The sequence below is a fragment of the Pteropus alecto genome, unplaced genomic scaffold (genome assembly GCF_000325575.1).
Source record: "Pteropus alecto unplaced genomic scaffold, ASM32557v1 scaffold170, whole genome shotgun sequence".
NCBI classification, from domain to species: domain Eukaryota; kingdom Metazoa; phylum Chordata; class Mammalia; order Chiroptera; family Pteropodidae; genus Pteropus; species Pteropus alecto.
The window spans coordinates 616,098-642,298 of record NW_006429634.1 but is presented as its reverse complement, the minus strand read 5'-3'; the positions used below and the strand labels follow the sequence as shown (position 1 = coordinate 642,298).

At 38.5% G+C, this 26,201-nt stretch overlaps 2 protein-coding genes across 2 annotated transcripts in view; both read right to left on the bottom strand.

Moving 5' to 3' along the window:
- Positions 1 to 1,076, bottom strand: part of LOC102887120 (zinc finger protein 721) — a 30,217-nt gene extending 29,141 nt beyond the window's left edge. Inside the window, exon 1 of the mRNA XM_025051840.1 lies at positions 885 to 1,076. Coding sequence (XP_024907608.1) covers positions 885 to 1,011 — 127 coding nt within the window. The 5' untranslated portion in view covers positions 1,012 to 1,076. The remainder of the gene's footprint in view (positions 1 to 884) is intronic.
- Positions 1,077 to 6,715: 5,639 nt separating this feature from the next.
- SMAP2 (small ArfGAP2) overlaps positions 6,716 to 26,201 on the bottom strand; it is a 39,323-nt gene continuing 19,837 nt past the window's right edge. Inside the window, exons 2-10 of the mRNA XM_006903974.3 lie at positions 22,907 to 23,040; positions 21,547 to 21,632; positions 20,498 to 20,576; positions 17,216 to 17,302; positions 16,097 to 16,178; positions 14,980 to 15,089; positions 14,040 to 14,205; positions 13,284 to 13,600; positions 6,716 to 8,105 (exon numbers count right to left, since the gene is read on the bottom strand). Of these exons, the coding sequence (XP_006904036.1) occupies positions 7,980 to 8,105; positions 13,284 to 13,600; positions 14,040 to 14,205; positions 14,980 to 15,089; positions 16,097 to 16,178; positions 17,216 to 17,302; positions 20,498 to 20,576; positions 21,547 to 21,632; positions 22,907 to 23,040 (1,187 nt within the window). The 3' untranslated portion in view covers positions 6,716 to 7,979. The remainder of the gene's footprint in view (positions 8,106 to 13,283; positions 13,601 to 14,039; positions 14,206 to 14,979; positions 15,090 to 16,096; positions 16,179 to 17,215; positions 17,303 to 20,497; positions 20,577 to 21,546; positions 21,633 to 22,906; positions 23,041 to 26,201) is intronic.

Here is a 26,201-nt window from a genome sequence, read left to right as displayed (position 1 = left end):
TGGTTAAGATCTGACTACTAGATCTCACCATTGGAAAAGTATGTTCTTTCCTTGGCATTTAACAAATAATGTGTAGGCACAAAACTGATACCTTGTGAATATCCTGTTCTCCATCAATCTTTCAATTATTTCATTTACAGTAAAATATTCTCTCATTTCTTCTATATTTATTATTGGCAGGTATTTTCTGTAAAAAACTTTCCCTCGAGAAATGGAAATGATCTAACAAGCAAGATAAATTGCATCCTTCATTCACATAATAATCTATTTTCAAAGTAAGAAATCAGTGTATTAATCACCACCAATGCTGGCAAATGAGTTTCCCCGCCTTCCTTCTCTATTTTAATGTCATCGTGAACTTAAGGAATTTTATTTATTCAAGGTGTTACAATCAATTTGGACACTTAAACTGCGTCAAATTTGTCCAGTAGAAGCCCCTTGAACCTGGCTCTTGTATCCATGTGATAAATGTCCATTAATCTTTGAGCTTTTTCTTGCTTTCCAGCACAAGATACTCGGGACTCACCTGGTACTCTCCCTGCTGCCTTCTACTTCTGACATAGCCACCAACTACCTGGCTAGGTCTCTTGTTTGATTCACATTTCCTCACTATAAAATATGGAAAATCAGGCAAGTCCTCCCTGCTCCACACACCCATGGGGAAGATGAAAAGAAATAACATATACAGCCATGACACTGAAATAATGGTTTTAAGTTGAACATGACTACTCAGGAAAACCCCAGGCCAGGAGCCATAATCAAGACCTCCAGAGACCTCTTACCCAATTGTCTCCCCAGGAGATGCTTTTGCTCAGGAGTCTACCTTCCTTCTCACACTAGAGGATGTTGTTTTTCCTCCCTCCCACCCATCAGTCTACTCTCACCTTCTCTTTCAAACATCTTAGTCACGTCCTCCCACAGGGGCGCCCCCTCCTTGGCCTTCCTTGGATGGTGCAACTTTACCCAGGTGGGGGCCTGGGTGGGCAGGGTGATCAGGAGCCGCTGCAGCATGATGACATCCGCCCTCCTTCTCTTCCTTTCCGTGGGACTCTCTGGCCTCAGCCCACAAGGCAGAGAGTCCTGATGGGGCTTGTCCACTTTTGATGAGGAAACTGCCGTAAACTAAAAGGAAGCGTCACAGTTGTATCGGTGACCTCCCTCTCAGGAACCTAGGGAACATAACAGTACCAAAATCCGGAGTCTGGACCTTTTAATGTCAAGGCTCTCAAGGCACACGTCCCATCTTGAGCTCCATTTGTCTCCTCAGCAGGCAGGTGGAGGCTCCAGGTATTTATGCTAAGCAGCTAAGCAGCGACCTCGATCGTCCCCTGGTGATGCTGGGCAGAAAACATTAGAGTCAGCAAAGAATCTAGAAGCCTCAATCACACGGTCAGAATTCTAGAACTTGCACGAATCACTGAACAATTTTTTTACAAAAGATACATGGAGACCGTGGATATACACAACACACATGGTCCAAAACACGGTGCTGGACTCAGTGAAGCATGAGTAGATGGGTACAACCCAATTCTTTGTTTCAGGCACCAGTATGTGTAAAACAGTCTGAGATTTGGGATCAAAAACGATCTAGATTTGAATCCCAGCTCCTTTACTTGTCGTTTGTGGCAAATCCTGTACCCGCTTTAATCCTGTTTCCTCCCTGATAAATGGAGAGGCTGAACCTTTCTCCAGAGCTGGACCGGCCGGCCCTGCCCTCGCAGCCTTTGTCTGAGCCCGACTCCGGAGCTCTAGGCTCACCGCGCGCCACGGGTGACCGCCCGCGGGGCAGAACCGGCGCACCCCTGCTCGTCTCCTCCCCAGACCCCGGAGAGTTCCGGCTCACCCCTCATCGGCTCGGATCGCAAGCCCAAGCCCTCGGCCTACCGCCCCGGCCAGCGGGTGTCCACACTACGCTAAAACACTCCCACGTAGCACGGTCCCGGCCCGTGCGCCTGCGCGAGCGCGGCCTCCGCGCGTGGTTCCCAGCGTCCTCTAGGGCAGCTCGCAGTCGCCTCCCGGGATGCTCGTCGTGCGGTTCGGTCCCTCTCGGTTTGTGACATCCCGGATCCGAACAGGGGCAAGCAGCCCCGCTTCTGCAGGAGAACCGGAGCCTGTGTTCTTGTTCCCCTACCCCATACAGGGACTACGAAATAGAACCAGCTCTCCTCTGCCGAGAATAGGAATGTTGAGTTTCTGTGGGGAAGTTTGAAACCCTTGACAGAAGGGAAACATTGGTATGAAGGAATCCATACCACTGTCACTGAATAAGTATATGAAAAAAGAATGAAAACGGAGTAGAATCCAATGTTTTACTAAAAGAATACCATGATCAGATAGTTTTTTGTTCTATAATTCAGCAAGTTCTTATGTAAATCGCTTTCCTTGTATTTCCGAAATGCCAAGAAATACAAAAAGCATTAATTATTACCTATAATCTCACCAAGCAGAAATAATCATTGTTAACATTTGGTGCACACACTTACCTACACACACTCTCACACACACACACACACACACACACACACACACACACAGAGAGCCAGCAGTGGTTTTTCATGCATCACACACACACACACACACACACACACAGCCAGCAGTGGTTTTTCATGCATTTTTTTTTTCCCCAAAATGATCACACCGTAATGGCATTTTATTGCTGGATTTTGTCTCCCCAACAAAATAGGAATACATCTTCCCAAATATATACGTCAATAGCTTACAAAAATAGCAATTTAGAAATATAGAAACTATATAGTTGCTAGCTGTTATGGACTGAATGTCTCTCCACCCACTCCCCCAAATTCATATGTTGAGGCCCTAAACCCCAGTGTAGTTGTATTTGGAGAAGAAAGTAATTAAGATTAAACGAGATCATAAAGATGGGGCCCTAATACCATAGGATTAGTGTCCTTACAAGAAGAGAAAGCAGAGGGGTGTCTGTCTCTGTCTTAACCTCCTCCACTCCCTCCTACTCTCTCTTTCTCTGAAGGTGCAGGCACTGAGGAAAGTGAGGATTTAGCAAGAAGGCACCATCTACAAGCCAGGAAGAGAGCCCTCACCAAAAACTGAGCCTGCCAGACCTTGATCTGATACTTCTATTCTTCAGAACTGCGAGAAAATAAAATTTTTTAAAGCCACGCAGTCTCATATTTTGTTGTAGCAGCCTAAGCAGACTAATACAGTAGCATATAGTATTTACAAAGTATGAGGCTTTGTTCTAAGTGCATTACATATTTTAATTGATTTAGTCCTCATAACAACCCCTTGAGGTAAGTACTATTATTAGTCCCACTTTGCAGATAAGAAAACTGAGATTTGAAAAAATTGAGTAACTTGTGTTGCATCATGCAGCTTGCGAGTGATGAATCCGGGCATTCTATGCTCCTGTGTGCTACTCAACAAAAACACAGCATAAAATATAGTAAAATGTTGATAGTAGAGTCTAGGGAGTGGTACGTGAATGTTCACTGTAAAATTCAACTTTTCTGTTTGAATATTTTCATAATAAAAAATTGGAAAATATAGCTAAGAATAAATCGGAAATCTGTGAGACATTATAAACTATAAAAGTTATTGATTTAAATGGAGAGAAGAGTGACATATACCAAATTCAAGAATTGAATAGAACATTCTAAATATGTCAGTTTTCCTCTACTTTGATGCTGCCAAATCAAAATCTCAACTTTTCTTCTTACTAAATTGATTCTAAAATTTATGTGGAATGGTAAATGTTCCAGAATGGCCAATAAAAATTTCCAACAATAATGAAGTCAGACTTGTTCTATCAATATAATTGGTATCAATTGCCCTACAAATATAATAGAAGATATTATCTTGTATTATTGAGGCATAATAATGAAAATAAGATAAAACTAATACCAAATTTTACTCATAAATCAGTGAAATGAAATCGGAAGATTTGATTATTAAAATTTAATGTTATAAAAGTGGCATTTCAAACTAGTGGAGTAATGATGGATTATTCAACTGTCATTAGGACAACTGGGTAGCTATTTTGAGACCTGATAAAATGCCTCACCAAAGAAGAAACACAGATGGCAAGTAAATATATGAAAAGATGCTCAATATTATGTATTAGGGAACTGCAAATTAAAATGAGATACCACTACACACATTAGCAGGGCCAAAATCCAAAACACTGACACCACCAAATTCTTGTGAGAACATGCAGCAACAGGAACTCTCATTCATCGCTGGTGGGAATGCAAAATGGTACAGGCACTCTGGCAAACTTCAATAATTTCTTTCAAAACTAAGCATACTCTTATACGATCTAGTAATCACACTCCTTGGTATTTACCCAAATGAAATGGAAACATATCCACACAAAAACCTGCACACAAATGTTTTTAGCAACTTTATTCATAATTGTCAAAACTTGGAAAACAAAGCTGTCCTTCAGTAAGTGAACAAATAAATGTTCATCCAGACAATGGATTATTCAGCACTAAAAAGAAATGAGCTAATGAGCCATGTAAAGACATGGAAGAAACTTAAAAGCACATTACTAAATGAAAGAAGCCAATCTGAAAAGGCTACATACTGTATGATTCCAACCAAATGACATGCCAGGAAAGGCAAAACTATAGAGACAGTTAAAAAAAAAAAAAAAAAATCAGTGGTTGCCAGGAGCTAAGGGAAAGGAAGGAATGAACAAGCAAACCACACAGGATTTTTAGGACAGTAAAAATATTCTGTACAGTACTACATTGAATTCATGTCATTATACATTTGTGAAAACTCATAGAATGTACAATACCAAGAGTGAACCCTAATGTAAATTATGGATTTGGGATGACGAGTCAATGTAGGTTCGTCAGCTGTAATATACCACTCTGGTGTGGGGTATGTGGGAAGTATACTTTCTGCTCAGTTTTGTTGTGAACATAAAATCATTCTAAAAAAGTCTAATAATTAGTAAGAAAAAGTCTTTACCACAGGACTTTTCAGAGACATTACTATTTGGATATTATATTCTAGATGTTCAAGAGGTGATATAACATGCAGTCTTTCCCAAACTTATTTTAGCTTTGTTGTGGAACACCTTTGAGCATCTCACATGCCTCATAAGCAGTTCATGAATTGCTGCTCTTAGCTGCGCCATCCTTCGGTACCCCTACCACAGCCCTCTCTCTGGTCCCCTAGATCTGGCCTCGTTCTCTTATTGTTCTCAGCACTGCCTAAAACTCAAATCTGACCATGCCACTCCACTGTTTACCACACTTCTGGCTAAACTTCCTAAGGTATAGGAAGCCCCCTGAATTTGGCCCAACCCCACCTCAGTCTCACTTCTCACCACACCCCGACTCAGATCGTACCTTAGAAACACTGAATTGCTGTGCTTCTCTGACTGTTCTGTGCTCTTGAAGGGCTCTCTGTCTTGTTCACATGGAACTGCTGTGGGTCTGGAATACTCTTCTCCCAATTCTACCCTACCTGCTGGTTAATTACTCTCTCTCTCCACCTAGCTCAAGTGCCACTGTCCTTAAGATTTCCCTGACAGGTGAGGTGCCCCACTAGCTCACCTTGAACATGTATAAGGGATTCTAAGTCTTGCCTCATGAGTGAGCTTCTTAAGAGCAGGGACTATGTCTGATTCATTTATCTGTTCGTCCCAAATTCTAAAAGCTGATGGGCTCCAAGGCTCAGTCCTCTTCTCATTATGCCTTCTTAGGTGACACTATATTGTCTCAGGGCTTCACAAACCATCAGTACCCTGATAGCTCCCAAACCTATACCTCCAGCCAAACAATTCCCAATGCAGACATTCACCCTTATTCGGCATTTTTCTGAAGCCCCACACCACTGGCTGCTTACTCAGATCTCAGTTGAAATGTAACCTCCTCCTGACTACCTGCATTCAAATGGTCCCATACCCACTCTTTGCCCTTGTCTTACCTTAAATTATTACTGCCCAAAATGAAATAATCTATTTACTTGTTTATTGTCCACTTCTCTTAACCACACTGTTCTATGCTATCAGGGAGTTTAATTCATTGCTTTATTTCAGAACCTAAGACAGTGTTTGGCACATTGTAAGCACTTATTAAACATCTGTTGAATGCATTAATGCCTAACGTAGGTCTGGCATGTAATACTTGCTTGCTCACATTTGTGTCCTAAGTGCCCAACACTGTGTTACATGCACCACAGGAATTGCTTCATTTTCCCTTAAGTGTTACCATTAGCCCCATTTTACACTGAGATTTGGGGGTTTAGTAGCTTAACCAGGTCACAGAGTAAAAAGAGATAAGAACACTGGCAGCCTGACCCAGGCTCACTTTCTCAGCCATTGTGCTATCCTTCCACATCTGGACGTATTCAAAAGATGTACTCAGAGAAAAGGAGGAAGGGAGGGAAGGGTGGGAAGGAGGAAAAAGGAGGAAAGGGAGTAAAGGGGGGCTAAGGGGGGAAGGGAGGGGAGTGAAGGGAAGGCCTCAGTTTCCCTATCTGAGGGGAAAAAAGTGCTTCAAGTTCCAGTGTTGTGACTCTAGCAGGTACAGATCTCCACAGTTCTCTCAGATCACAACTCTAGACGCCAATGGAGAAAGGTCTCCTTTCTGACTGCCTGATCCTAGGCCTGGCCCTTGGGCATGCCCCATATAGAATTTTTTAAAATACAGAAAGCAAAGCCGAAAACTTGGGTGGAACTCACCCACCTCCAAGAGTGACACATAGTAACAGCGAGCACACAGTCCTTCCCTGTAATATTTATTAAGGAATTTACACATACACAGGAAAAAGGCAACCAGGAATTGTGGTTCCCACGGACGAAATCTTTTAAGCAAAGTTTTCTTTTTTTAATTTTCAAGGAGGGTGAACAATGACTGAGAGGAAAGCTGTCCAGGCTCTCTGCCTCATACACCTGGAACAGGTAGGGAAACAGAGCAGCGCAGGAAACACAGGCATGAAAGAGTGATTGGCAAGTTGAGGGAGGGGAAAGAAAGAAGGGAGCCATCAATGAGATTGCAATCTTGTTTAACTTCACGAAAAACTGGCTGTTGATAAATTAACTCCTCTCTGTTGTAAACCTAAAACTGAAAGAAAAAAAATAATACCTAGAGCAGATGGGGAGTGGGAGAAAAACACACACACAGACACACACACACACACACACACACACACACACACACGCGCGTGCGCACAGTACATACGTTAAGCTCCGCATTCTCACTGGAGGGGCTGGCCCCCCAGCCACTGAGCCAGTTCCTACTGCAGGCAGGACAGAGGCAGGGAAAGGGGTGTGCATTTTTGTTTGGGACCTTCACAGTCTTTGGTGCTAATAAAGGCTGACTGAAGCAGCGAGTCCTGAAGCCTCAGATCCAAAAAGCAATTCAGGGCACAGTAGAGTAATATTTTTGCTTATCCTCACAGATAGGGTTTTGCCTCCTCCCAGGGCTAGGGCCAACCTGATCTAAGACCTAAGAAGTATTTAATTTGATTTCAGTACTTTCTTCATTCCCATAAATCATTGGAGCATGATGGCTTCCTCTTCAACCAATAATTTAAACATGTAGAAATAGCTTATTAACACATATGGAAGTACCTCTAACCCTGTCCTCTTTGCCTAAAACACAACGCATACAGACCCTTCTGAGACTCTAACAGGAGGTTTAACTTTGCAGGAGAGGTACTCAAAGGTGTGCACATTCCTCCTGCGGTTTAAGTGCCTTCTGCCCACAATTCCTAAGGTGCTGGTGCAGGAGAGGACTGGGGCTGAGGCTGGGGAGGAAGCCAGGATGGCTAGGGAACATGTACAACATAAAGCAACAGAGAGGTCTACGTGTTTGGGAAGTGGCTGGGCTGGGCAGAATGCCAAACCTCAAATGACAGATTGAGCAATTTCTAAATCAAACTGAGAGAGGTGGAAAGGGGGGTGGGGTGAAAGAGTTGGGAAAAGAGGGAAAAGGGGGAGAGATTGGGCAGAGGAGAGTGGCAGCCATACAAGTGTTTTGTTTTTATTTCCACATCTGAGGGCTGAGAGTCTGATTTGCTGCCTGTCCATTTCCGCCGCTCATCGACTGTCCATAGCTCAGCATGCCATTGGCTCCACAGAAGTTCATCCCAGCCATCTGCTGGGTCATCTGAAAGGGAGAGAGGAGACTTTCAGACCAGGATGTGGGCATGCAGCCAATTAGAGCAAAAGGCAGGGTAGGAGTCCCTCCGTTTGCGGGGAGGGAGAAAATGAGACAAAAGATACTCTGTCATGGTACACAACTGGCCTGAACCTTAAGAGATCATTTCAAGAACACCAGATCATGTAAATGAAGGACTTTTCAGAAGAGAGAAGCTGACAGAGACTAATGCTCAGAGAGAGAAAGAAGGAATCCTGGAGCTAGTCAACATAAAAACAGCATAAAAGTTATCCTCTTTTTCCTTTCCTGGCTCTCATCTGAAATAGAAGGGGCTTATTGTTCACTTGCTTTAGCTAAGCCTGGGTGTACAGAAACTCCCACTCCAGCAGAGATACTAATGTCAGTGAAAGTGCTTGTGCACACTCAAGCAGAGAGAAAAAGGAAGGAAAAGAAACTGGATTGTTTAGAATTAACAACCAAAGGCAAAAAAACAAACCAAAACAAACAAACAAAAAAACGACCAACGTGTCTTCAGTGCATGAGAAAGGAAGTTGTTGGGAGAAATGAGTCAGTGAGATAAGGCCTGGGTGGGGTTAGGGCCTCTTTATAAATTAGATTGAAAAACTAACCTCTGGCAGTGAACAGAAGAAACAATTAACCAAAGAAAAATGTCTTAAATTTTCTAAGCCTAGTACATTTTCTGTATAAGTTTTTTCTATTTTCCTTCCATCAACTTTTAAAGAAAATTTCAAGTTTACAGAAAAGTTAAAAGAACAGTACAATGAAAGCCCTATATTCTTTCTTTAAATTCCCAATGGTTAGCATTTTGCCATATTTACTCTCTGAGATAAATATGTATATGTATAAACTTCTAAAAATTTTGATGAGCATTGAAAATTGCAGATATGGTGACATTTCACCCTAAAGTCAGGATGCATCTCATAAGAAAGAACACTTTCCTAGAACCACAATACATTTTAAGGTTAATACAATATCCTAATGTACATTTCATTTTCAAGAAATTTAAGGTTAATATCCTAATGTACATTCCATTTTCATATCTCTTTAATCCAGAACAGTTCCCCTACCACATTTGTCTTTCTTTCCTTTTTTTCACCCCCAGCATTGTTTTAAGAATCCAGGCCACTTCTTTTGCAGAAAATCTTTCAATTTGAATTTATCTCATGTTTTCTTATGACTGGAACCAGGTTAAATATTTTTGGCAAGAATTGTATGTAGGTGATATTGTGTCCTTCTTAGATCTTAGTACAAGATATCAGGAAGCACATGATATTAATGTGTCCCATTGCTGGTCATTTTACATTTGATCACTTGGCTAGGGTAGTAGCCATCATATGTTTTTTCACTGCTATTAATACATAATCTGAAGGGTATTTCTTTGAGAATATGTGAATACCCTGTTCTTTCTATAATTATCAGTTGTCATTCTTCCATAAAGAAGGCTTTCTCTCTATCCCACATCCATTTTTTTATTAAAAAAAAAAAAATCACTATGGACTCATGAATTTTTTTCCTCAGTGTATTATAATCCATTAATGTCATTCTCTGTGATGTTAAAATTGTCCCCTTTGGACAGTGGGAGCCTCCAAAAGTTGGCTCATGTGTCTTTTTCGCATGTTCCCATCTGTTATATAGCACTTCAATAGTTACATAAATAAAAAAGAATAAAAATAAGTGAATTAAAATCCCAACTATGAAAGCCAAAAAAAGAAGAGCAAAGTAAATCAAAAGAAAGCTTATGGAAGGAAATAGTAAAGATAAACCATAAACTGAGGTAAAAACAGAAAAAACGTAGAACTAATTAATAAAACAAAATCCTGTTTTTTTAAAAAAAAATTTTTTTAACAAAACAGATGGACCACTTAAGTAGTGACTTAAACTAACTGAAAAAAGGATAAGAAGAAAGGAGTACACGAACATACAAAATAAGAAATGACGACAGAAATAACCATTGAAACAGGCAACTAAGAAATCATGACACTATGTGGTCTAACTTTTGATAAATGAATTTGAAAGCCTAGATGAAGTAGATAATCTAAATAAAAACAGTCTTCCAAAACTGACTTCCATAGAAGAAACAGAGAAAGTAATCAAAGAATTAACATACGAAAAAGCAAAAGGCCCACAAAATTTCACATGGGAATTCTACCAAAGCTTCAAAGACCTATAAATTACTCCAGAATACAGAAAAAGAAAAATGTGACAATATTTTTTGTAAAGCAAGTATCACACTGATACCTAAGCCTGATAAAGACAGCATGTGCATGCATCTGGTATTCCTTCGCCCATCTCTTTATTTTCAGACTTTGAATCACTTTGTTTTACCTCCATTTTTTGTATCTAGTATAAAATTAGGTGCTGTTTTGTGAGTCAATTTGAATATGTTTTTAATAGAACAGCTGCCTATTGATATGACTGGTATGTTTGGTCTCAATTCTACCATATTTTGTTTTTACTGCGTTCATTATAATTGCTGTACTTTATAGTCTGTGTATTGTATTTTGTTGTAAAAAAAATTCCTTTGGTATTTAGAAAATCTCAGATTTTTGCTCTAGTAATTACTTTTATACTAATATTTTTTATATTGTCTTTGGTCACCTTTATTCCGTATTCAAGCTCCTACCATTTGGTTTGTCAGCTTATTACATCCTTTGACTTCTACCTAATTTCCTATGAAACAATCAATTTGTTCATTTCCTCTTTTCTCCTTTTAGTTGTATTGTTTGTTTGTCAGAATACAACATATATTCTTCCATTCTTCTCATTACCTTTGTTTTAGCCTTAGATTCTCAATTAAACACTCAATCACCATCAGTCCTTTAGCCAAAATGTTCCTAGTCATCTTTTAGTGGAATAAAGCTTATCCGCTCAGTAGGTTCCTCAGGAAAGGCTTAAGTATTATATTCCCTGATAGCTTGCATATTTCAGATTTTGAACTCATTTCTCATTTAGGAAAAAAAGTGCAGCTCACTGCCAGTGTTAATTTAATTTTAAATCAACACACTCTTTGAGGCTGAAGCAAATCTGACTAGTTTTCAATGTGAAAATAAAATATAAAAACTGTTCTTGGAATTATTTCTAAACAGAACTTGTCTCTAATACTCACATAACAGAAATGTATACATAAATCGGATTCATCAAACGAATCTGCAGCTAACTGTTCGAGAACAATGTTAACAGCACACTTAGGAATGCTACATTTTCTAGGATTTGACATTTTCAACAATCCAGAATTACTATATTTTGTAAATGACAATACCACTACTAAAAACAGAATGCTATAAATAGAATACTGTCATTTGTTTCTAAAGACTATTGATATACTAGAGCAATGCAAAAATAATAATAAAAGTGAGCTATTTTGTGGCAAATTTTGGGGATAAGGTTAGGACTATAATCTGTGAGTTTAATCTTGGGATAAACGCTGCAGCCACAAGAACAACCAGCATGTATTTTGGGGGCAAAAGGGAAATAGGTTAAAATAGCCTGACATCTGAAGGATAGATTAGTTGTCTATAAAATACTTGTCCTACACGTACTGAGTGTTTTGAAAATACTATTCACATTGCTATCTTTTCGTAAGTTGCTACTACGAAGTCTGCTATCAACCTGGGTGTTTTTTTTTTTTTGTAAATGACTAATTTTTGAGGGGTGGGACGTAAGAGGCCTGGGGTCCTGAAAATTTTTCTTGTCTATAAAGTCTAAAAGTTTACTGTGATATGTGTTAGAGTTGACCATTCTGGGTCAGTTTTTCCAGACACACAGTGGGCTCCTTCAATATATTTAAGTCTTTTATTTCTAGAAAGTATTCTTGTATTACAGTTTTAAATATATTAATTCTGTTCCACCATTTTGTTTTTCTTCTTTGGGAATCTCCAAACACATTTGTTAGGCCTTGTTGGTCTAATTTCCATACTAGTTTCTCTCTGATTCTTTTTACAGCTTTCTATATTTAGTTTCCATTTTCTTAGCTCTTTCATGCCTTTCCTCAATGCCAAATATATTTTCAGTTGATTCTATTCTCTCCTGGCTAACTTATAATTCAGTATTTATTTCTGAGTTCAGTAAACATTAATAACTTCCAGTTTTTTGGGGTTTTTTGTCCATTTTCATTCTAAGTTTTTGAATTTCTGATTCGAGCTGTTTTATCTGCAAGTATTTGTTACAGGACATTTAATTCAGGTGGGTGGACTACATACATTTTCTTCTGCTTCATGATTGTTTTTCTGGGAAGGGAAATTTTCATTTCCTGAAACATTTTGATTTTCATTTTCTATTTTCTTCTCATAGTAGTTTTGTATGAATGTCATCTGCCACTGTTTATTTTATAGTGTCTTACTCTTTCTGAATCAGCAATGATACAGACAGGGGTGAGGGTTTGGAGAGGTTTACTAGATTTCTTAGTTCAAGGGCACCCTCTTCTGTTAGTATAGTGAAATGACTATTGAAGGGGAGAAGGATGGTATATTTCTGATTTTGTGATTCTCTTTTCCACTTTTCATTTCTTACTTTCCCTTAGCCACCAGGTCTCCAAAGAGCACATTCTCCTTATAAGTCATCCTCATCTCCCCTGGAAGCAAGCTTTTCCAAGGCTACCATCTATAATCCTATATATTTCAATCCCTTATTTTTGACTTTAGAAGTAACCAGAGTTTTAATCTTCCAGATCTCAGACGTATTCTCAGCATGTCTCCGATCAGGGTAGGACTTTCTCTTTCTGGGGGGTGATTTTATCTATGTTCTGTCACTGCTTCCTCTCCTCTTTTCACATAGTCTCCTCTGTGATGTTGGCTCTGCTGGATTTAGGTGTTTATACATCTACTGCCATGTAATTTAAAGTCTGTATTATTCTATCTACTAGATGTGGTAGTCATGGGTTATGGGTGGTTTTATTTGTGCTCCTTATTTAACTGTATAGGTTGTTTTTGTTTTGATGAAGGTGTGGAGAAATTTAGGTTTAGGCAGTTACTCTTATTCTACAAGAACCCAGAACTCCTCGGAAAGTCTGACTTTAGAATGACCTAGGGAAAAAAAAAGCAAACCTAAGAATGTCTCTTGCATTGTCCCATCCACTATTAGGATTCAAAGAATAAAGGAGAGACACAAACTGAGACAGCCTTGAGGCAGTCTCAAAACTGTTGTCCCGAGTTCAATAGGGCAGCTTACCTGAGTAAGATTCCATTGCAGCTGCTGAGCTGGCTGCACCCCGTACATAGTCTGGGGCATAGCTGCCATGCCTGCCATGTAGCCAGCCTGATGGGTAGTCATCATTCCATTTGGCACACCCATCACTGATGCCTGCATGCCACCCATATAGCCTGCAGGCATGGCCATGGGTGCAACCATCCCAGAAGCTCCTGGCTGAGCTACCATGCCTACTGGAGGGGGCATCATGCTCCCCATTATGCTGTTTGGAGGCGCAACTCCAGGGAAACTGGGGTAGGCTGTGGGATATGCCATCTGAGCAGGAGCCATGAACATCGCTACCAAGAAAACACACACACAGATCTGTTAGAAGGAAAGCACACAAAGTCAGTCCAAAGTCTCACTGGCTACTCCTTTCTAGCCTGAATTTCTCAGGACTACTCAATTCAGAATGCTCTTTCATACAGCAAAACAGTTAGTTAGACAGATTCCCTACAAGGTTTGCTATGACTTACCAGTGAGTTACTAACCTAACCACTTCCCCTCTAAGGTCTAGATCCAGACGTTAAGTCAGACTTCACACAGGTGTGACACCAGACCCCACGGACGTATCTGCTGATACTTTGTGGCTTCACAAGAAGCATCAATTTTGTTCAGGCTTATTTGGAGTATGATGTCCTAGTCCCCAAAACAACTGCCTCGTCACAACAAATAATTCCTGCATGGAAGTCCTAATGTCTTTATCTGGTATATTGCCATGACCCCCATGAAATTTACCTTGGGCGGGCATCTGCGGTGTCTGGGATCCATACAGTGAAAGGATGGAGTCTTTAGAGAGCTGCTTCTTGCCTGTTTCTTCTGATTTGCTCCCTGGCTCTGGAAACAGGTTCAGGTTTTCAGGAACAGAGCCAGCACTCCCTGCGGTTGGCATGGAACCTACAACCTTAGGGCAAAGAGGGCAAGAGGAGAGTTGAAACTGTCCTCATGGGGGTCTCTGTAAGGACCTCCCTCATCTCTCTGCTGCTCCTAACATTTCTAATAAGAATTCATGGCTCAGTTAATAACTTCCTGACGTTTTTACCATACAAATATCTGAAAACATCTGATAGTCAGGTTCTGGTACAACTCTTTGTTTTTTTAGCAAAACAATGTGACTTCGTAATAACAAAACAAAACAAATAAATGATGCAGCCAGAAAGAACTGACTTTAGATTCCAGTGCAGACATTTACTAGTTGTATATCGAAAGCCTAATTACATAACTTTTCTGAACTAATGTTTCCTCATCTATAAAATATCCATTTTGTAGGGCTGTGGTGATGATTTTAAATTATAAATGAAACTACAAAATTACATACAAACGTTGTGCCTGGTCCACAGCAGGTATTCCACAAATGGTAGCCATCAAATGTTTCAAGTCTCTCATACCTACAAATTCTCTGGCAATAACTCAGGCTGAAGAGTTAACCTAAAGCATCAGCCTTTACAATCTGACACATCTTTGCTAGAAGCCCACTCAAAGGGTCCACTCTTTCTGGGCAGGAGACAAAATGGAATGAATAGTAATCTTAGGATGACCCAGTATTAAGGGAAGAATCAAGAATTAAGAAAACCAAAGTCCAGTTCCACTGAAGAAGCATGACATGGTTCCATGGTTACGTTATCAAAATCGCTCTTTTCAGGATACTCTTTAATCCTAAGGAGCCCACAAGACTCACCTTTCTAGAAACTGAAGAAGAGGGGGATGTAACAGAGGCCAAAAGTTCTAAATCCTTCTCTAGGGTATTGCTGGTCTTACTGTTTGTAATGGAGCAGGCCACAGGAGCATCTGGAAAGAGAGATCAAAGTTAAAATGTAGCCCTGCTCATTAAGACCATGCCTTCCTTCTATTCTAGACACAAAGCTGACAGAGAAGCCCCATATGTTCCATCATGGAAATCCACGCTTCTAGAACCATCTAACTTGGATGGGGCATCTCAAAAGAGGCTTCATTCCCAAGAGCACACTGGAGAAGCCTGTAGCCCAGCTATAAGTCACAGGGCAGCAGAAACCCAGGCCCGAAGGCTGCATCAGCACCACAGCCAGAGGGCTGGCTGGCTCCCTTCTGGCTATTTGAGGGACAAAGTTGTATAGGATTCATTTTCAGAGAGAAATGTAAAGTATAGAAATTAGAAGCCAATTAGAAGTCGCTAATAACCTAAATCAGCAGAAAAGGACTGAAATGAAGTACAACCATCAGTATGTAAAAGGTAAAGAATAAGCTCTACTTCTGAAAGGGGCAGAATAACTAGTTCAGGGTTTCAAAGGTTTGAAGATAAATGACCACAAGGTAATGAGCCATCTCAGAAACAGGTCGTACCTGAAAAATGAGAGAGATGGGGATGGGCTCACAGGTGGTGGTTTAATGAAAAATGCTAACGTTTACTGAGTGCTTACTATGTGCCAGGCAAGGGGCTAAGAGCTTTAGCAGCATCTCATTTCATCCTTCCAACAACACCTTTGAAGTAGAGACTCTGATCATCCTCACTGCGTAGACAGGAAAGTAATGTTCACAGGTTAAGTGAATTGCCCAAGGTCACATAACAGTAAGTAGCAGATTTGGGACTCTGGCTCTCAAGGCCATGCTCTTAACCACTACACTGTACTATCATTCTGAAAATGTCACAGTAAACACTTCTTAGCACAACTGCTCAGATGTAAAACAATGAGAACATGAGCAAACAATCTTAGTGACAAAGATACAAACTGAAGACTCTTATCTCTACCTATCTTCCCAGAATCAGAGAGAATTCATTAAAATTTAAGATTATGGGAGTGGAAAAGTCTAACTCTTACCAAGGCCCAACAAATCCATGACAGGTGCTGTAGATTTCGGGGAGCTTTTCCGAGGTAGTTGTGGATCTTCTTTTTTCTGTGGCTAAGGTGAAAATATGTTACAGAAAGAAATAAGCAGGTGTTTTGAATCCTTTTTTAACCCTCTTCACAGTAAAGCCACAGGTATTCTTGTAGTATGGTTGCTGTTATTCAAAGAGAGCTACCAAAGAAAACAAAACTCAGGAAGTGTCGGGTGAAAGATTCAAGTCAGGAGGCATGAGTACATAAATCAATACTAAAGGGAAAAACAAAGATATCTGTGCTTGTTTGGCTTTCTGAAGAGAGAGATTTTTCTGAAGCCAATACAACCACAGATCAGGGGATTCAACAGAAGTAGCAATTTTGGGTCCCAGGAAAAATCAAGAATAAAGGCAGATGTCTGATGGTACAAGAGCTGAGAGCCAACAAATCTCCTAGCAATTAGGAAACCTTTAATATTAAAAGGGAGATCAATTTAAAGATTACCTGATTTACTCTGCCAATATCACTAATGACTGTGTCCCGCACACAGCGCAATTCAGAATGATGATAAAAGACTGTTCATTAAGCAAATAGTAAAAAGTCCCCTCTCCCAAGATTCCAAGCTTGTATATTAGAGTATCTACTACTATAGCCACAATATGTCCTGTGGAAAAAGAAAGGTGTCTACTTCATTGCGACAGAGCAAGAATACAAGAAGCAATTGTTTAAAATGAATTAATGTGCCCTGGCTTTTAGACTGTTCTTAACTGCAACAGGAAATGAGGTACAGAAGGTCTCACAAGAGAAAGATTTATGTGGAAGTAGCATCTGCTCAAAAGGTATCACACAGCCTTGGCATTCTGGCATGGAACCTGCCTCTTGCTTAAATGGGACAGATGCAGTTCCCAAACTTCCATCTGGCCCCAAAAAGAAGTGTTACAGAGCAGATTAGGCAAAAATAAGCAATGGGAAAGAAGCAGAAATGGCAGCTGGCAATCTAACCTAAATGTAGAAACCTTTAGCCCCAGAGGCAAAATGTTATCAACCCTACCTCACCCCACCACACGCATAAACACACACATAAAGCCATCCACACAGTGCAAATACTTTCCCACTTACCATTTTCACTTTCTCAAAAACAACAGGTTCCATTTTTTTCTCAGGTGCTGGTTCACTCCCTCTTTTCCACTTGTCGTCTTTTTCTTTCTATAATGATTTTACAAACAAGATAAAGAACACAGGCCCAATGGTGACTAGTAGTTTGATAAATTACCATTCCAAATGTCCAAAAATGAAACAAAAAGTCCCTATTGAATCTGAAGCAGGAGTCTCACTAGCTTAGGGGGTTTCTAGGTGTCAGGCATGAGAGCTGGTCTCGTCCACATTAGTCTCAATGCTCTATGAAGCATCCTTCAAATATCTTAGGTGCCTGCTCTCCTCATTCTGTCTTATGACTCTTGAAATGTGCAGTTAAGTTTTATCCTAGAGAGGATAAAACATTTCACCAGTTAGCTACCCCTTTTTTACTCAAGTTTAACTTGCTCACACTTTGAGGGGTTCCCCCTCATCCTGGTACACTAGTGAATAAATTCATGTTCATCTAACTCGGCATACAGCCTTTGTGACTTTATAAATTCAATTTTAAGTTTTATCAAGCCTCATCTCTTTTAAAAAAAAAATAAGAAAATAAACTAACTTCAAGCTTAAAGATTAAAAAAACAAAAATCATGGAAATAAAGCAAAAAAAAAAAAAGAGTAAACAGATTAAAGTATCCCTTTTAGGGTATCCTGAATGATTTGCCAGTATAAAAACCAAAAAGCACACCAAATAAAATATTATAAAGTCTCTCACAGTTTCTGTTACTTTCAGGGGCAGTTTCATAATACTTTCACAGATTATAATGTTATTGGTCACATTTTAACATCAAATGAACATCTAAGTATAAAACAGAGCCACAAAGAAAATTCAAGAACACAAGCATATTAAAGGAAGTATTAGCCTTGCTAATGATCAAAAAGTGTAAATTAAAATGCATTTTTTGGGAAGATCTTAATAATACCTAATGTCAGTATAGATAAAGTAAAACTAGTACTCTTATACAACACTGAGAAAACAGTATAAAATAACTGTACAATTCTGGAAAATATGTTGGCAAAAGTATGAAAGACAAATACTGAAACCCTTCGACCTAGATAATATTGTAATATATCTTAATAATCCAAAATATAGAAAAGGTTATATGCACCAAGAAATTCACTGCAGAATTATCTATGCTGAAGAAAAACTTACCTGAAACTAATATAAAAATTATAGTGAATGTCAACTCTAATTGAAAAATAAAAATTAAAAAAAAGAAAATTTAAATTCCAACCTGTATGCCACAGAAGGAAAATGGTAAAATAAAAGCTACTTATCGAATGAGGCAATAATTAAATTATGAAAACTATATAAGTAACATAAAAATACATGATATATAGTAAGTTGAATGAAAGTAAAAGACATTCTGTATAACTGTATTATCACTGTGCCTCCAAAAAGTAATTATAGAGAAAAAGAGGGAACATATCAAGATGACAATCATTACTAAGAGTTGACATGGATTTTCCACTTTTTCATATTTTCTGTAAAATATTATAACCACAAACACATGCAGTTATGTCTGTTTCATACATAGTGTAACACATTAATATGAAACACTATTTCTTGAAGTTAAAAATGTTTTATCTGTCCATTAAACAATACTCTTTAATTAACAAAACTAGTTTCTTTTCAATTTGACATTAAATGTCTTCACTTAGAAAATATTAATTCTTGGCATATAAATATTCACAAGAATATTTTCAAAAACCTAAGCACATGAAATAAAATTTGAAATAGCTTTTTGGTAAACAGGAGGATTTCCTTCCTAAATGAAAACACCCATGAGTAAAACAGGCTGTTTTCAGGGGTATGGTACACCAGCAAGATAACTATGAACAAACATTATCTTCACACAGCAACTCTTCCTTCCTCCCTCATCTTCAAGATTACCTCAGTTACCCTTTTCTTATCTCATATAATTTCATATCTTCAGGTACAATGAAGAGGGCTAGGCAGACCGACCATTTATAGTTTTCTACAAATGAAAAGAAGTATATATATTTTGTTTCAAACTCTTTTTGATGATGCCTTCCAAGCCACAGCTATACACTGGGTTAATCCTTCTTAGAACAGTTATGATAACTTATAGGTCCCTTTTCTGTATGACTATGAGGTAAGAGTTCTTCATACTAAGCAATTATCTTTACCTAATTACACATATTATTTTGCACTGACTTTCCTGCACTGAAATTCACCTACCAGTTAATGTTGTTTCGCACAACCTCCAAAGATCGATTTGGAGATGATTCTAATCAGCTTGACATTAAATTATATGGAAAGGTTTAGAGCCTTGGTGATTTCACTGGCTAGTACAGACTCCATTAAAATAAATAACTAGCTAGATGATAGACAGAGAGAGTGAGACAGAAAGACAGGCAGGCAGGCAGACAGACAGACAGAACCTCTGGCTGGAACTGGAGAATCCCATACTCTCTCTATTTCTGAGACTCAAGAAATGGTTGATGATTCCTAAGAGAATTTACTGTACAATCTTGTCAAAGCCTTTTTAAAGGCCTAATAGTAATATTTATTGGTTTTCCTTTAGTTGTCAGTAGTCAGGCTTATATCCTTCTTCCAGAAACCACGCTCTATTTCCTCTTGTATGTTATACTTGTCCTAGTTATCATACATTGTATTTCAGATTCTAACCTCATGTCTAGGATGGAAAGCATACTTGGCAACTAAAACCCTTCTGTGAAACAAGGGTGCCACTGGCGATCTATATTTCAGATTCTAACCTCATGTCTAGGATGGAAAGCGTACTTGGCAACTGGTAGTCTCCTTCTAAAACCCTTCTCTGAAACAAGGGTGCCACTGGCGATCTAACCATCGACACAGAGGAAATATACGCTGGTCAAACTGAAGGAAACTGGTGATTTAATTACAGCTGATTTTGTTGACCTCATTTACAGAATAAAAAAATTCATGTATGTATAAATGTGTGTGCATATATGTACACACTTATTATTCTATTTGATCTCATATGCCCAAGATGTCCATTTGAGGAAATAATTTCAAACTAGGAATCACTTATACCCAAATACAGATAAAGGTGAAGAATTCACTGCCGGCCCCTAAGGCCAAAGTTTGCTCTCCATGATACCTCAGGGCCTTGATTCAAAAAATTGGCTTTTTTCTACTTCTGTATTTTGTAAATGATAGCTTTTGAGCATGTTGGTAGCTATGCTTCAAATTCTTCCCTGGCCTGATTAATAAGCAAATTACATTATATGCGAAAACTTGAAAGATTTACCACCAACCCTAAAGGCATTGATGTCCAGACTTCGGTCCATATATTTCTTCTTCTCATATTTATCTCGAATAAATCCCTCAACAGCTCTGCAAAAAGCCTTTAAGGACAAATCAAACAAATCTTTCCCACGGTATGACTATAAAAGATCACTCTCTCCCCGCTGCCTGGTTTCCCCATATGGCTCCTGTCTCTTCATATGTAAGTTCCCTGACCAAAACCTTAAAATGCCTTCTTCACAGTTACTTCAGGGAATCCTGTTTCCTCTGATTTTCCTTCAGAGTGATGAGAGCAACAAATGGGATTAAGCTTCACACTGACATCAGAGGAGCCTGTGGCTGGCTGTTCTAGAATACAGGTAAAGCAGCAATTACCTATTTTAAAGATCTTAAGTCAACAGGCCTTAAACAAAGGCAACTGAGTGCCTCTCCTAACTATAAACTCTTGCACCCCACTATTAGATTTTAATTCGTGGGTCTTCTGCAGGGCCCCAAATCTGTATTTTAACATGTTCTACCTTCACCAACCAAAAAGCAAACTCTAATGAGATGGCTGACAAACTACTTTTGAGGAACACTGCCTTTAGGGGGTTTGGTTTTATGAGCTGGGTGCTTTTCCAAGTTGTGGGAATGGCGGCGGGGGGGGGCGAGGTGGAGTTATTAACTGGTTAACAACAGTTAATTCTTTCACACAGTATATAAAAAGACATTAAAAATAAATGGCAGTTTTGCTGATTTGACACAATACAGTAAACTTAATCAAACAAGTTTCAGAGATCCAAAATCTACTGAAGAAGTCACTTTATGGGAAGAATTCACAGTGAATCATTGCAGTCTTTATTCCTAAATGAACCTTCCCCATGTGACACCACCATTCTGATATAGAAAGCACACATATGCTTTTGTATGTCTTTGTTGCAGGTGAGAGGAAATGTAAGACTTTGACCAATCTAGATAGATTAGATCTGACTTTTGCCAGATCATGGGTCCTGGGTCTTATGTGACTCTTCCAAAACACCAAAATACCACTCAGCCTTCTAAGTTGCTCCAGAAAAGATACAGGTCTATTTGAGGTCGCCGAAAGGTCTCCGGAAGGTAGGCTTCATAAAGTCGGTTTGCCTTTCCATTCCCCATCTCTTGCATGCACTGCAATAAAAAAAGAGACGTGGAAACATGGAATGTCAGAATAAGAAAGAACTGAAAAACTTCCCACCCAATGGCAGCATTTTACAATTTAAGAACCAACCTAGAGAAAGGCAGAACCAAGATTTAAACTTGTGTATCCTGATTTCCAATCCATGATTCTCTTTACTCCTAAATATTTCCCCTTAGATGTATTTCCTACTCCTCCCAAGAGTTCCTTTTATTGAAAGATCTGTCTGACAAGATATATTTAATTCAGTGATAGTTCAAGATCTCATTTGAAAGTCCAAGACACAGCTACCAATCAAAATGTCTACTTGGCAGGTAATAATCAGTGCCTAATCGGGCAGGCAATACGCAGGCAATAACTACTTTCAGAGTTAATACTATTAATTAACCTATTCAGCTTTATTGCCAATAAATGTGCTTCACACTGGGCTTTTGAAACAGACTCTAATACTTGAGGGATAAATTCCAAGTCTTTTTAAATCTTCAAATTCTCAAATACCTCCATGGATATAATTTCCTTCATAAGATACAACAAAGTGCAACTGAAAAATATAACATGAATCTATAAAAACAATCTAAAGTATTTATGAAGCCATGTCCTGGTTAAGAATAACCTCTTAACCTCTTATTTCTACCAATGACTTTAGCAACTGGTTTTCTTTGGAGCCACTCCCTGCACTGCCCCGCCCCCCACCCCCCCAATTTTTTAAATTACTTTAAAAAGTTTCAACATAGTAAGAGAGTAGAGAACAATGAATCCACATGGAGATGCAAATCTTAGGCCAGCTGGACTCACTAACTTAAGTGTTTCACTCCTAGCCCACCAACCTAACAGCAAGCAAGATTCACATTTGCATTTTAGCAAAAAAATATTATAAGTATATAAGTTAGAGGGGCTTTTTTGTTTTTAGAGAATATCTAAAACTACAAATGTTAGATCTACAAAGGTCTTGTAGATCTAACATTTGTAGTTTTAGATATTATTTGGAAGATAATCCAAAAACCTATTCTTTACACCTTCCTGGATCCATGAGGCCCTAGACCATAGACTATTTGTGTTTTAACATACATAAAATATAGGTAGACTAATTTGTATATTAAAGAGAAAAATTAAAAACTTCCCTATTAACGTATGAGAATTTGACACAAGTGTTTGACAACTATATTTTCCCTTATCTTCACCTTTGTGCCCAGTTTGAAATTCATCTGGAATTACTTTAACACAGAGATATGGGAGATGCTGACTCATTCCTGGGCTGTGTAAGTACCTGAATCTGTTCTTGAGTCCACTGGTCGAGGTTAACTGATTTTACCCTGGATATGTGTACCCCCAGATTCCTGTGGATTCCAGCGCATCGAATGCAGATGAACACGCCAATGTTCCAGGAGGCCCATCGTGGCCCTGTGAAGGTCAGGAACAGGAAAATACAGTACAGATTAAAACAACACTAGGCCTATGCTGCACTATTTAAATATTGCAATAAAAGACCCATTCTGTAATATTTACATTATCAAACATTTCTGCTAGAACATAGTGAGAGAATTGTTACCACAATCACCTTTTTATTGGTTTTGTTTATTCCTCCATGGATCAGCTTGTTTGTTCAATTTTAATTTTTTTAAGTGTACAAATCAGTGGTTTTAGTATATTCACACAGCTGTGCAATCATCACCACCATCTAATTCCAGAACATTTTTATCATCCCAAAGAAAAATCTCAAACCCATTAGCAGACACTTCCCCATTTCCTCCCAACTCCTCTCACCCCTACTCTAGCCTCTGGCAACCATGAATCTAATTTCTGTCTCTATATATTTTCCAATTCTGGACATTTCATATAAATGGAATTATACAATCTATGTGCATTTGTGTATGGAGCAGCTTTTTACAGTGTCCAATAATAAATGTTGAAATACTATAATACTGTTACTTATATAAAGAAAAATCTCAGGAGAACAGTGCAAAAGTTATGTCACATTTTATTTAGTATCTGACACGAATAGCCCTCCCTTAAGAAACTTTTCAATGGTGGTGGGACCTGGATTCACTTTTCCTACTAGGAAAAAAGATACAGATATGCCATGTCAGCCTAAGGATCAACCTAAAATCTAAAGCTTTGTTTATCCTCCCCTTCCTATCAGGCCTATAAAATATGCATCCAGATTAACTTAATAGGATCCTTTCCTCTTGGGCTGATGTCCATATTTTGTGCAGCTACAGAATCATCTAGATTCAAGTTTGTCAAAAAATAAAAAGATGCTTATTGAAATAAAAAAGAAATCTCAGGTATGTATTTTAATAAAAAACCATTACGTAATCTACCATCCCATACCAACTTTGCTCACTCTAATAATCACTCTGGAAAATTATAAAATTCTTCTTCATAATTTTTATACAGGAAAAAAGTGACTTACTTTTATATGACATTTTCCAAAGACTTACTGAAAAATCACTACTATTTCCTTCTCCATTATTCCACTAGGCAAAAATTTACCACATAAAATAAACATGATATAGAAGTTAGAGGTTGCAGTGGAGAGGTGAAAAGACACAGACTGATTTTCTAAAGAGATACAGGACCTGTGTTTGGAACAACCAAGGGCATAAGACTTCACTTCTGTTGGACACGGATAATTATTTTGTTAGTCTGCAGGTTTTGACAGCAATTTTAATGAAAGAAAGTTAGAATCATATGGCAGATTAGTCCTAGAAACTTGAATCCACAATTATTATAAATTAAAATGTAACTTTTAAAGATATCACTTAGATACTATAGCAAATACTATAATTACAGAAGCTCAAATCCTCCTTATAACCACCAGGTGGTGTTCTCTGCCTAAAATTTTGTCCCAATACCTTATTATCCTGATAAACTCAGATTATCTTCTATAAAGACTTTCAGTCCCTTCGAATTCTTAGACAAATCTGCACAGTAGGTCTGCCATATAGCTAAGAAACACACAAATGATTCACATACTTCTTTCTGTGGCAGGAAGTTACATAAACACAAAAAGAAAAACCTAAACGGATGCGAATGAGGTTTCATAGGGGGCTGTCTGTCTATTCTGGGTTATACTTTTCATAAAGGAACTCAGATAAGATCTAAGTTATATAGGTTTAAAAATGAGACCAAAAGTTAATATCTCACGTTTCTTTATCATTTTCCCTTTGCTTTAGATTCTAGAACTCATGATAAGATAGTTAAAATATGGTTGTTTGCTAACAAAATCGGAAGCTAAGAAAACTAATTAAAAGTAAGCTGTGGAGCATAGGGAATATAGTCAATAATACTGTAATAATTATATATGACGTCGGGTGGGTACTAGACCAATCAGAGGGATCACTTTGTAAGTTATAGACATGTCTAATCACTATGCTGTACACCCGACACTAATATAATATTGAATGTCAACTATAATTGAAAATTTAAAAAAAAAATTTTTTTAAGAACGAAAAAAAAATTAGCTGTGGAGTGTTACACCATTTGCCTCCTGGCTGTCAGTCTAGAGAAGGTGATTCCAAATCATCTAAGCCACTATCACAACTGTGGAATGTCTCTGCATCCCGCTCGAGAGTACTCAAAGCCTCTTTGCTGCTGAGGAATACAAGACTAAGATCTGATGCTCTGGAGCTACTAACAAGGTAACAAGGCCTCAGTACAGAGACACAGGCGATAGTATTTTCACAAACAGTCGGAGGAGAGCCTCCTCTGCCCCCTTCCACATCCCTTCTAGAACCCTTTTCCAGAGAAACAGTGAAGGTTCAATCCTACTCAGCCTCCTTTAGTTTTAAGTCACTAGATTTATTAGTCAATAGCTGCATGCTCCATAAAAGAGTCTGAAATTAGAGAAGAGGAAAACACAAGAGACAAAAGTTACTTACATGGCTGAAAATGTGGGGAAATGGTATCATTATTAAAAGTTCAATCTTTGCAGCCAGGAAAAACAGTTTTGTACGTTGGCCCCATCAATGATTAGCTGTGACCCACAGAGAGATATTTAAACTTTTAAGTCTTAGCTTTCTCATTTATAAAATGTGTACAATAATATCTACCTCACAATATTTAGAATGCAGAGGGATAATAATAAAAGAGAGCTATATGTAGACTTGCTGGCAGCATGAAGCTGTTAAAAAGCTCTTCAACAGAAAGGTCAAGAAAGGGAGAGAAAATCTCTTCCATCTTACATCCAAGCTCTGTTGAATCTACCTTGGAAACTTTCCCAGAATCTTATCCATCTCTATCTAGACCTTCTCATCTCTCACCTATAGGCATTCATTCTTTTTAACATTATTTACTGAGTATCTACTATGTGCCAAGCACTCTGCCTGCCAGGTATTAGGGATACGAAGGCAGAGAAAATAAAGATGAGATTCCCAATTCAAAGAGCTCATGGACTAACAACTAACTGGTCTCCAGACTCCCACCAGAATAATCTTTCTAAAACACAAATCTATATAGATCAGGCCTCTAAATATAAACCTTTCGTGTTGTCTTACATATAGTAGTGAAAATATAAATTGATGCCAGTTTTCTGAATGGCATATTACAAACATCTCAATCTC